General features: G+C 34.9%; 1 protein-coding gene and 1 long non-coding RNA gene across 2 annotated transcripts in view; one reads left to right on the forward strand and one right to left on the reverse strand.

Annotated features, from left to right (window-relative positions):
• The window catches only part of LOC146768164 (uncharacterized), a 60,401-nt gene that overhangs the window by 21,410 nt on the left and 26,197 nt on the right, over positions 1–12,794 (forward strand). The window lies entirely within an intron of this gene.
• Positions 1–12,794, reverse strand: part of MEOX2 (mesenchyme homeobox 2) — a 52,911-nt gene that overhangs the window by 3,274 nt on the left and 36,843 nt on the right. The window contains exon 2 of the mRNA XM_021538313.3: positions 10,356–10,528. Coding sequence (XP_021393988.1) covers positions 10,356–10,528 — 173 coding nt within the window. The remainder of the gene's footprint in view (positions 1–10,355; positions 10,529–12,794) is intronic.

Genomic DNA, 12,794 nt, shown 5'->3' on the forward strand with positions numbered 1-12,794 from the left:
ATATTATCAAGCTTCTTATGAATTAAGGGCCAAGATAATTTTCTTTTGTAAGAAGAAATTACAGGATTGAAGTAGTTGTTAAAAGGTCCAAGGAATTCTCTGGATATTTTTATGTCCTTGAATATTCACAGAATAATTCACATGACTCAAAGCATAGAACAGAGTAATAATATACAGAAAACATAGTTTCAAGAAAAATGAAAATGATGCATTTGAAGTAAAAGTTTTAGTGCACAGCCTGGAGGCAACCTACTTTAACTTGAGAGGAGAACAACTGGAACAGGTGACATCCAGGCCTTCTGGATGTGGTCAATTCATTTGTGGATGAGAAACTGAAACTAATACTCCTGTGAGCAGTCAGACACTGTCCTGGGTGGGACAGGAGTAAACAGGATAGGATGATTACTGCCTGGCTTCTATTATAGATGCTCATTTCTGTTCTATCACAAACAAAACTAATTCTCACATCTGCTAAGTTTACATTTTTTGACTGTTTTCTACTGTCATTAAATAATTTATTCTGGTTTTCATTTTTTATGACAATACATTTTCGTTCTGCTTATTATAATTCAGGCCATTGACAACAGCAGAGTTATGAGGAGTCTGTCTCCTTGAGCATTAAACCCAAAAGATTGACCCCAACTTCCAGGTAATGGGTAACTGAATCCAGGCTGAGGAGTACTTCTTCACTCAGATCACCAACCTCCAGATCAGTTCATAAGATCATGCCTTAAAGTGCCACCACCAGGGATTAGTAGAGACCAGCATCTGCATCTTAGTTGATATAAATCAGTTAAGGAATGATGACTTCCCTTTTCAAGAATGAATACAAGATACATTTGCATATTCCAGCATGCATATGTCTGCATGCATGGGAAACATGGCATTTGGAGAAGCTGGGCTGGAATGACTCCAGCTACCTTTGCATGCACTCTCTTGAGTGTAGAAGGAAGAAAGTAACCTTAACAATCTCGTAGGAGGAAATATACTACTGACAAACATATAGCTTTCCCATAAAGAGAAAATGGTAACAATGTTAAAAAGGGGGGAAAAAGGCTTTTTTTTGTTGTTGTTGTTCATTACTTTAAATAAACTGCATTTGTTTTATTTACAGAATATAAAATAAGAAATTGGCTTATTGGTATGTCAAAGATTATTCTCAAAAGCTAGAAATCATTTATAGTCGTTTATCATTGAAAATATTGTAAGTTTATTTCTATGCTATTTGCTGTGTTAATGTACAGCAGGATCTTATATAAGGGAATGCATTATACATATACAGAATATTTTTTACTATATATTTATTTATGTCCTCCATTATGAAGTATTGAAGTCCACTTTTGATCTGATCCAAAGTACATTAATGTCAATGTGAGTTTTTTCATACAGCTCAATAGACTCTAAATGAAGACTTTAATGCTCATGTGCTAATAATATGAGACAGGTACTTCACTTGTTATTTCCTCTAGAGATCAAATTTAGATATTGGAATTCTGAACTTCCTTTAGAACTAAAGGTCAGTTATAGAGGGTATAATTGTTACTGATATGTGATCCATCGATATTTTAGTAATGGAAAGGAAGTGAAGCAAACTTTGTGTGAAGTAATTCAGAGCATCAGTTTATCTTGGTTCATGGAAAAACATGCTTTTTAAACACACAACTCATTTAAATCTTTCAGGTCTTCCAAAGAACATGAATCAAAACAAAACACCCTGAGAAACATGAAGGAGAGAGGATAAAGAAAGAAGACAGAAAATAAAAGAAGTAGAATAGAATAGAATAGAATAGAATAGAATAGAATAGAATAGATCGAGTGACAGTGACTGAATGAAAGAAAAATAAATTAAAATTTAAAAAAGATAGAGAGAAAAAATCTTTACTAAAGTGAACTTGAAACTTTTTCGAAATTTTCCCCAGTGAAAGAACTAGTAGTGACATTTACATTTTCAAAAAATTATATGCTTTAAAGAAGTTTAAAAATCTACTGTGACAAACTTAATAAGATTTACAAAGCTTTTAATGCTATTTTTAAAGGCTAAGTTAGCTCCAGCAGGGTCTGACCATGCTCACCACCTCCTAGAATCAAGTCCTGATTGCCTACTGTTTATTGAAATGCACTCCCACATCTCCACCTTTTGACTAGCACAACTTGACTGTATAGAACAAGCATGTGTATGCACAGAAAACAAAGGAAGTGGCGGGAAATGAGCTACATTAAAGATGATGGTAGCATTAACAGCTGTTTCTAAATCAGTGCTTATGAGCCAGTCTATTGAGCACATCTGCTTACTGGCACGAAAGCCCTGTTTCTTTTGCCTTAGTCAACAAGTTGTTTAGCATCTGCATATCCACATCTGATGATTAGACTGTTACTTTAGATATGACTAAATTATTTCTCATTGTGTATCTCCTGATCTACAAGATAAATGTTTTTGCTGTGACCAATTTATTTTAAGGTCTGCTCTGTAGGAATCATAGGAGAGGAGTCAAACAATGAGGTTGACATTGTTAGTGTCTCCAGTGCCAAAATAATTATTGCATACTTATGATATATAGGTCCTTAGTAGTCTTAAGGGCCACACGATGGGTTGTGTTGGATGTGTATCTTTAATATAACTTCCTTATGTGGACATCAAAAACTCCTTTTGATTCAAAATGTAAATATTTCCTAAACTACTGATTTAATGCTCCTTCTTCAGCAGAGCCTTTCAGTCATGTTAGCTTTAAGAATAATTGAATGAAAAAGTAATGACTGAATTCAAACTATCTCAGTTCTACTATCAGTTTTCTTTCTTATTTTAAGAAAAAATGCTTTCTCTTTATAAAAGCTATTTTCTGGAAATGAAAAATGCTTTCCTAAAATCCAGTTTTCTATTCCAGGTTTTAGTGGCATGAGTCCCAAACAAGATTAAAATTTGAGGCCTGATATCTGGAGAGCCTTAAAAATTAGAAACAAGATTGCTGTGCCAGTTGTAACTATTCTTTTGCTTTAAGGGATCCATATTTCTAAGCAAGAGTCTTTGCATCACTATCCTAAATTCCATGTTTTTATATACCTAAATGATATGTCATGAAGACCAAAGAATCAAGCCTTTTGCTTTTATTATTTTTAAATATTTCAATTTACTTTCCTCTGATACTGACAAACATATTAATAACAAAAAATAACCCTGATTTTTCGAAATTAGAAAAAAAAATTAGGTTTACTTCTAAACTTTCTTTGGCCTTGAAAACATCCCTGTTATTTTTAGAAAGTACATTTATGCTGCCAAGTTTTAAGGAAAGTCAAACTCCTGAAATTTATAGAAATCCCTGGTGTTATACAGCTGAATTTTGCCTTTTTTGCATGCATACAGATAATATTTAAAAATAATAGTTTATTCAGAAACTTATAGAAGTAAATAGAAGTGTACAACCTATGAATAAATGTAAGTGCTCACAAAATATGACTTGAAGAAATTCCATTTTATATTCCAAAGAAATTCTTATAAAAATCTCAAATATATTTTAGAGCTTAAAACTAATTTAAACAAATCTTAATATTAAATGTCTTCTTAGTCATTATAAAATATTCCAAAAATCCATCACTTGAAGAAAATTGACTTATCTTTGGAAATTAAGGAGTGGTACCAGAACCTTGTGATTAAAATTACTTAAGTCACCTACTCACTTATTTAAAATTATCTGCTTCATGTTGCACGGAATGTGTGCAAGTACTTTACAGCAGCTGTTGAGAAAAAGGGGAGGATTTGGCAGGTGCACAAAGGACAGCTGGAGCTTTTGGCACCCAGGAAGGTGTAGGAGTGAGTTCTGGTTTATCGTTACATAAAAGTCAGTTGAGATTTTGGTACTGCTTAGGTGATACATTCTCCTTTCTACCTCCCACGTTTAAACAGGGATGGAATAGACATTATATTTCAGAGGACAGCAGTAATAGCAGTACTTCATGCCAGTTTCAGCAATCTTTTCAAGCACTTAGTTTACCTCCCTCTACTCCGTCCAAAGAACAGTTGCCTTCTCAACCAATGGTCTTCAAAATTGATTTCATGATCAAGCAGCTAATCTTCCTGAATCAAAACCTCTCTAAAGTTGTTTTCAGAGTTAACATATCTTAAGCAGAAAGACAAACACTATTTCAAGTATCTTTCTCCTAGTGACTTGGGTTACATAATCTAAGGATGTATTTTTTTGTAAAATTAGTCTTTCCTTTTTTTGGTTAAAAGCAAAGAAAGGAAATCTGTGGGGCTGCTGCTAAAACTCCTTCTTCCTTATTCTTCTACCTATTATTTTTAGAGGCCTATTCTACCTATAATTTTTAGAGTCTACTTTCATCCCTTCCTTTACATATATATAGTACCTAAAGGGGGCTTACAAAGACAGAGAGGGACTTTGGTAAGCGCATATATTGATAGGAAAAGAGGGAATGGTTTTAAGATGAAAGAGTGTAAGTTTAGGCTAGATATTAGGAAGAAGTTCTCTACTGTGGAGCTGAGATTGCCCAGAGAGGTTGTGAACTTTCCATCCCTGCAAGTGTTCAAGACTGGAATGGATGAGGATCTCAGCAACTTGCTCTAGTGAAATATTCCCTGCACATGGGCAGTTGGAACAAGATGATCTTTAAGGCACTCTAATCCAAACAATTTTATGATCATGTGATTCCAATTCTACATAAAAAATTGTGCAAAACTAATTTGTGGGGAAGATGACCTTTAGCTAAACTTTCCTCTTCTTTGTGTAGGCATTTGCTTTCATGAATTACTCACATGTAGAGTATTTTACTTCATAATAATAAAAAAGGTAATGTTCATCACTTTGCACCCATTTTACACAGATCAACATTTCTCAATGGCCTGCATAAAAAAATACCTCCTTTATTCTACATGTTCATTTTTAACTCTGCAAAATAATTTGTTCTCCACTGAATTCTTCTATTTCTTAAAGTGATTACAAATTACAGATTTATAAGTTCCTCTCTCCCTAAAGAGGTGGTAGAAGAAGCCACATCTTTCTCAACTTGAGTCTAAGAAAGACCAGGGGTAGGTAATGGCAGTGCCTCACACACTTTGTAAAAGCAGCTGTATGAGCTGCTAATGTTCCTGTCTATATCAATATTAGCTTCTTGGCACAGGCAGAGGCTTCTCCCCACCCAGAACCTCATGGAGTTTCTCTACAGGTGTAAGGTCCATTCACAACTATCAGCTTAAAGTTCTTCAGTCTTTGAATATGAATTGCTTGTTTGAATTCAATCAATACTGCAAACTAAATATGCTGATTGAATTTTTGCCATGTGATCTTTCAAAAAGAATTATCATAAAAATCAAAATTATGTGCTAATTCTAACTAAGTTTTCTAGCTGCATTCTTTCCTGAGAAAGAACTGAGGTAGCACAGTAACTCTTACTGCTGGTATTTATGTTGGTCAAGACAAATATTAAAGTTTTATTTTATTAAGAGTGTTACTTTAAATAAACAAAAAATCTAAAGGATTTCAAGCCACACAGACTCATTATTACAGTGTGGATAGAGTGTGCTTAACACATGCAAGTGTGGAATGAGCAGCTGCCTTTCAAAGATGTTACAGCATGACAGACAGATATGGTCAAGCCTGTCCTATCAATACAGTTTGATTTTGTTTGATTTTTGTTTGAAAATATTCACCACCTAACATCAGAAAACTCACTTCCTAAAGTAGAAAATTAGTTATGCCAATTAATGCATAAAGAGACATTTACACTTCCAGAGGCTATGCAAGACAAACCCATGATGGAGGAATATTTATCTTCCTTTTTTTCTTGTGGCCTGAGTGACCAAGTGAAGGTACTCTACCAGTGAAGTCTAAAAAATGCAGTGATTAGCCTCCCTTTACCTTTGTAATGCTGAGAAGTATTTCTATAAAGTCACTTGTGATGAAATTTTGAGGTAACCAGGTCTGGAGAAAAATTCTCTAATGGTAAACTTCATGTAGTATTTGCATGGTCTTAACAAGTGTGGGTTATGGTACCATACCAAAGTATAATTAAAATAATAGGGGTGCTTGTTTCCATTTCTGGCAGGAAAAAGGCATCACAAAGGTTCTTTCTTTGTGACTCATTCCATGTTGGTACCATATGCATGGAAGCCAAACACTTGATGCAAAAGCATTCTTCATTTGGACAAAATTTTGTCTTTTGCCTGTGCAAAATCAATGGCTTTAGGCCTTCTATAAATTATTGGTAGCTTCTAGGAAGATATTGGAAATTAAAGTTGAGAAGAAATAAATCATTGCCATCAGCAGAATTTAATCTGACTAGGTGGGATTTTCCGTTTATGTTGGCAAACTGAAGCATTACGTATTTGGACTGTTTATTCCGGTAACCTTAGCTTGCCTGAAGAACTGCAACATTACTCTTTTGATTGCAAAAAGATCTTGTGAGATGGAAAGATCTCCTACTCTTTCTATATTTGGCAGGATCAACTCCATAAAAATGTCCATTTTGCCACTCCTCTGATACCCCAGTGCATCTGCTTCCTCCCCTCATCCCACGGTGAGATATTAAAAAGTCTGCATGGAACCTTCTCCAAGTTTATCTGGAGGTACAAAAAAGCCAAGAATGTGTTTGTCAAGGTTACAAATATCTAGGGAGCTCAGATAGTTTTTAGTCTAACTAGCTCTTCAAAATATAATAGAGGCCTGCCAGCTGAAAATTATTAACTGCTGCCTGATCTGGGATTGTGAGTGCACTCTATAGGAGAGGGAGCAAGAATTATATGTATCTATATTTCTGGAGTTCTTACAATACCATAATAGAGCCATCCTACCACCAGATGTGCTTATAATGCTCTCAAAGTACACTCTTAATATCCAGGCAATTGAAGCACTTATTTAATGTCATCCTCCTGTCTTGTAACTCAGGTTTCCTTTTTAGGGAGTGATAGGATTACTTCCTTCTCCTGAGCCACATGTTGTTAGGAGGTTTTTTCTTTTTTCTTTTTTTTTTTTTCCTTTTTTTTTTTTTTTTTGTGAAATGGCCTTCCATGAGTCATTTATGTTTGAATTGATCTTGTAAGTTAATTCAAAAGTCAAATGAAGCCTTACTTTGATGACTGCAGAAAACTTTAATACCCTTATATAGCTTTTTAAATATGGTTAGACATATGTTTTTTTCTACAGCTTGTTTAAATGCCAGAAAGGTAATTATGAAGTGTTAGTTGGTCAGTGCCTCATTTAATCTGTGGCATATGGTAGAAATTATCACTATAGTCAAGAGGAAGATAGAGATTTTTTTCAGATAATAGGCTACATGATTTATCTCACATCTTGGGGAATAATTGAAATTTGTAGCCTTAAGATGATGAAACAATACTTTCCCCAGATTATCTTGCTGTTCTTCTTTATCTGAATAATATACTTGTCTTTTTTTAAAAAAATCCTAGTGAAAAAATAATGCTAAACAAATAATTCCATCAGGGGTTAGGTCTGCTCTCAAATTTATTTTCCAGGCAAATACATTATTTCACCCAATAGCCAATGCTACTATTTTGCCATTGTACTATCTCAAGGAAGTTTCAATTCTCTGTATGCAAATTCAGTGTTTCATGAGAGACCAAGAAATCTCCCAACACCAAGAGGTCTACAGCATGTGATGAGATCAAGGCTGTGTGTTCACATATTTCAAACAAAGGAACTATCAGCTATTGTTTTTTGCAATGCAGCTTTGGGAAAAAATACTTTAAAAAAGGGGTTCTGCAAACAGCAATTTTCTAAAAATGCTACCTCATAGGAAATGGGAGCTATGGCAGGTAATTCCATCAATATATTTTAGATAATTTTTTTGCACCTGTTTAAAGTAGGTATCAAATATGGTCTCCTCTGTAGGCACAGCTAGTCTAAAGCAAGTAATAATGCTAGTAAAAATGAAAATAATTGCTGTTACCTCACTCAAGGGTAATGATTCATTTTGGTAATGACATTTTGGTAATGATGTAAAGACAGGTTCTGAGGAGAGTTCTCTGTCTTAACTGGAGAGAAAAGAAGTATTAATGTCACACCATGCTCACCCTGAAGTACATTTTTAAGTCGCTGGAGGAATACTGATCTAAAACAAGTATGCAAGACGAGCCATCTTTTGATTTATGGCAGCTTCTGAAGTCTGCCATGTACCATGGAAACCCATACCCAGATCTATGCTATTTACACCATTTTTCTATCAAAGCAATATATTTGGTTTAAAAGAGACATTTTTACTTTACAATATTACTTGGCTTAGTATGATTCAGAAACTGAAAAATATGTCCAGAATTTCCCCTCAGTGTTCACTTTTGATTAACATTACAGCTTTTATGCTTTTTGTTTGTTTGTTTGTTTCTTCCCGTCCTTTTCTCAGACCATTTTACTGTGGGAAGATAGAGAATTGGATTCTATCAAGCTAAAAATCTTAATGTTTTCCTTTTCTAAGGTGGTGTTAAACAGGAAGGCAGGAAGGAAGGAAGGAAGGAGGGAAGGGAGTTATCTCTAGGAGCTCGGTTGTCCCTCTCTGATAATGTGGGGAAGCAGAGAAGGATTAGATTACAAAATTAAATAGACAAATGACAATGCTATAGAAATTATCATGATAATCCACAGAATGCTTAAAACTAACGCTTTGTGACAGCTGGAGAGAAGAAATACTGCCATGACTTAAATAAATTCTCTGTATTTATGTAGCTGAACTGTGTTTTCTCCTCCAGAAGCAATATTCAATATTTATCTGTCCCTTTTCAGTATGCTAAATGCTTTTAGATTAACTATTCCATTCAGGATAGTGAACTGTCTCTTTATTTAGTTGTACTACTCAACATGATCTTTGCAGAAAAGAATATAGAATTTATTAGGAACAACACTTAAATTCTAGGACAAATTCACCATTATTAAATACAGGGATATATCCCTGATTCCTTTCAAAACTAGACATAAGATATTTTTTTAAAATGTATTTATCATTGTTCAGTTTTATGCTGAATCTGACTTTGTCACCTAGACAAGAAATCATTCCTTCTCCCTTAGCTGTCAAAATCAGGTGTGAGTCTAAATAGCACAGACAGTGGAAATGAAAAAAGGCAAAAGTCTATCCATTGTTTGATACAAAATAATGTGCTTCACAAATGTAACTACCGTACTTAAGTAACTTAAAATTACCCCAGTGAAACCTGGCACTGTGGTCAAATCAAACAAGAAATTGCTGTGTTTTTCTTGAAAAGCTTGAAAGCACAGCCATTTTCTAGAAGCTTTCAAAGCAAAAAGCTGTTGCATTTGCTTTTGTGAGTAAAAAATGTGTTCAATTTTTTTTTTAGAAAAGGCTGGATGTTTGCTGGATTCAATATATGTACCTATGGCAGGTGTTAATGAAACTCAAAAAATTGCAAATCTTCTTATATGTAAAATTCACAATCATTATGGTATTTTGATATCTACTTTTGACTATATCATCATCTTACTGATTGCATCTAAAGCAATACCTCAATCTCATTTTGATTCCTGAAGAAAGAATGACTGACTATCAGTTGGCAAAAAGCTTTCTATTTTAAAATTAAAACTGTAGGAAATATTTAAACAGATTTTATGTACTTGAGGCCAGTATTCTAAATGTCTTTACTAAAACACATTTTCAAAATGTGTACATTGATGTAATTATTATTTGAAATGTGACTTCACTACCTATTTAGTGTATAGAGATGAGATCCCGAAACACTTTAATACATGTGTAACATGGATATTTCCATTAGAAATCAATGTGACAACATGCATGATGAAACTTTAGCACATGCAGAAGTGTTTCCTGGACCAGGGTTTGGTGAGCAGGAAACCAATAACAGTGATAAGAAATTCCATCATCTCCTCTGCTTTCCCAGAGCAGGGTAAGATAAAGGGGTTTCAAATGCCTGTATCCCAGTTTTGCTGGCGCTCCCATTTTTGCTGCCATCTGGAAACAGGATGTTCAGAAACCCTGCATTAATGGCCACTGCATAAATTTAATAGACTGAACTAAGATGCTCATATTTGTTGCATGCAGGCAAAAACGTGTGCATACAGTGTTTGGGACCTACCCCGTCTTCAATGAAATCAGTGTGGACAGATTAGAAAAGACATGCATCCATCTAACAGATCTATTACTCATGCTTTTATCTTCCATCTCTGCCTAATAGATAAAATTAATCTGTAACTGGTACATATAAAAGTATAAAATACTTTCATAGCAGAGAGATAATAAATGTATATAATTTTGCTAAAAACATTCAATCTGATGTATCAACATAAATATTAGCATTATAAAGAGATTTACTGTGAGGCGCTACTAATCACTGGGTACATTTAAAGTCCATTATTTTCCATCAGTACCTGTCTTTCAGTGAGGTCAAGATTTACTGCTATCTCATATCGTCTCAGCCTGGTCAAATAGTTATGATGAGCAAATTCTGCTTCTAGCTCTCTGATTTGCTCCTTGGTGAAAGCTGTCCTTTCCTTCCTGGGTTTACTGTTGACCTCTGTCTTGTAGTTTCCTTCTTGGGAATCTGAAAAAAAAAGGCAAAAATGGATGTAAAGATAAGTGTACAGCTAAATAGAAAACAAGCCCAAAGACAACAAAATGCTAAAGTTGAATTTTTCAAAATTTTCTCTATGACACACACCCTTGTTTTCATTCCTATGGATTCTTTGTTGTAAATCAGGAAAACAGAAGTAATTTTGACAGACTTGAGCTGCTGTTTACGTTGACACACGTCAAACTCTATCTTAAAACCTTGCAGTGTTTCATTTTCTAACAAATCTTGGAAGAATTTCCCCAAAGCTTCAATTCCTTCCCACTGTTGGCAACTCTCAGTGCATCCAACCAGTACAGGATATGTATAATTTGATTACTGTATAATGAGTAATAGTTCAAGAATCTCTCTCCCCTATCATTTCACTAATACCTTAAGCCAAAGCTGTTTTACAGCAGACACTTTAGGGTTTAATGCAGTTACACTTTCAGGGAAAGCTTACAGACAATGCACAGGAAACTGAACACACGTCAAAAGGAAGTTGATCCTATCCCATGTCCCATGGGATCTTCAACTCATGCTATGGTGCAGGTAGGAACTTTTTGGCACAGCTAAATCAGTATAGGAAATTTGCTGCCACCAAAGCTCATTACTTAAGGAATACTTTGGCTGCAATCAGAGGAGCTTTGCTGAAAGTTTCATTATCATCCTCATAATTCTTTTTACTCTCAGAAACAGGTATATTTGGTCCTGACCCAAACTACTGAACTCAGTAAGTCAGTGACAGTCATTCTATTGTTGTCAGTGAAGTCAGCTTAAATAAATGAATGTTCAAATCATAAGGAAAAAAAAAAAAAGAGAGTGGAAAAAAAAAAAAAACAAGGAAAAAAGAAAAAAAAAAAAGACCAGACATTTGTAAGTTTGGGTATGATACAACACCTATAAATCCAAAGTTAGCAAGAGATCAGTACAAGTATCATTAGTCAAATTCTGGCCTCAAGAACCATCTTAAAAATGTCACCGATTAATTCACACTTCAGCTGCTGATTTAAATAGAAACGTGCATCAACATCCAAATGAACTAGCGTGCAAAAAAATCACTCCCTGGGACTCTGTGTCAGATGAATCATCGGCATGCCTGAGCCTGTCCAACTGGCCAGCGAGTCTGGTTTCAAATCTACATTCTATAAAGGTATAAGAATGTTTTCACTTTTTATCAGTCACTCTGTTACTTGGAAGGGAACTTTGGGGTTTTTTTTGGGTTTTTTTTATGAGAACTGTTGATTCTTGACTCAGTGATATAGTCAATAATTTAAAATATTTTAAAGCTAATGGCTGCATGTCACCAAACCTCTACTTTTGCTGACACGGCACACAGAACTTTGCTTCAAATGTGAAGTGTAGTGCTGGCTGCATTTCTGAGGGTATCCACCAAAGTTGTTGAGTGTATCTGGGAGTTGTTCAGCCACAAGTGGAGTAGGGATTTCGTAGGGTAGGAAATTAGATGGCAGACCCATTGACAGTAGTTTGAGGCCAAGGTCTATTTCCAAACTCAACATAGAAAACTTGATATTTCAAAACTACTTTACACCTAGAAATTCATATTTCTTCCTTTATACTATTAGGTAAACTAGAGTCACTGTAACTTCTCTCCACATTTTTATGTTTCAGTAACATGCACATTGGTTTTTTGCCTTTAAATTTCTCTGTCTGCCATCCCATTGCAAGGTCCCAATACTAGTAGATCACCTGAATTTAAATACTTAAACATGTATATACCCATTCCATTGAATCACTGAAGAGAGATACCTCAATCATTCTTGCCATTTTGGTTTACCATCCTTATACTGCCAGATGTGTTTCATGCAGGTTTGAAAGCAGATGGGTGTGCATAGTCATTATGTTCTGCATGACAGAGGAATGAATTTTATGCAAGTAATTTCTAAAGTCCTCTTATAACTGTCCTGGTCACCCTGTTCCTGTGTGAGGCCATGAGCCAAGAAATCTTCTCATGTCAGTACTTGCTGTAAGAAAGATCCACGGCTCACTGTTTTTCTGACTGGAGGTTGTGCCCTTAAATAAAAGTAATGTAACTCTGCTGAAAGCAGAAGTTGGAGATTTACACAGAAACCTGGGACAGGTACAAATGGTTGACTCCCTCTCAATACCAAGGTAAATGCAACAGAGCAACTGGAACCCCAGGAAATCTGTTTCAACAAAAATATGGCCAGCAAGACAATGGTATTTTGCTTAATGCATTTGAGATATTGAAAATATATCTAAAAAGAGACTTAAATCG

The sequence above is a fragment of the Lonchura striata genome, chromosome 2 (assembly GCF_050655825.1).
Source record: "Lonchura striata isolate lonStrDom1 chromosome 2, ASM5065582v1, whole genome shotgun sequence".
NCBI lineage: Eukaryota > Metazoa > Chordata > Aves > Passeriformes > Estrildidae > Lonchura > Lonchura striata.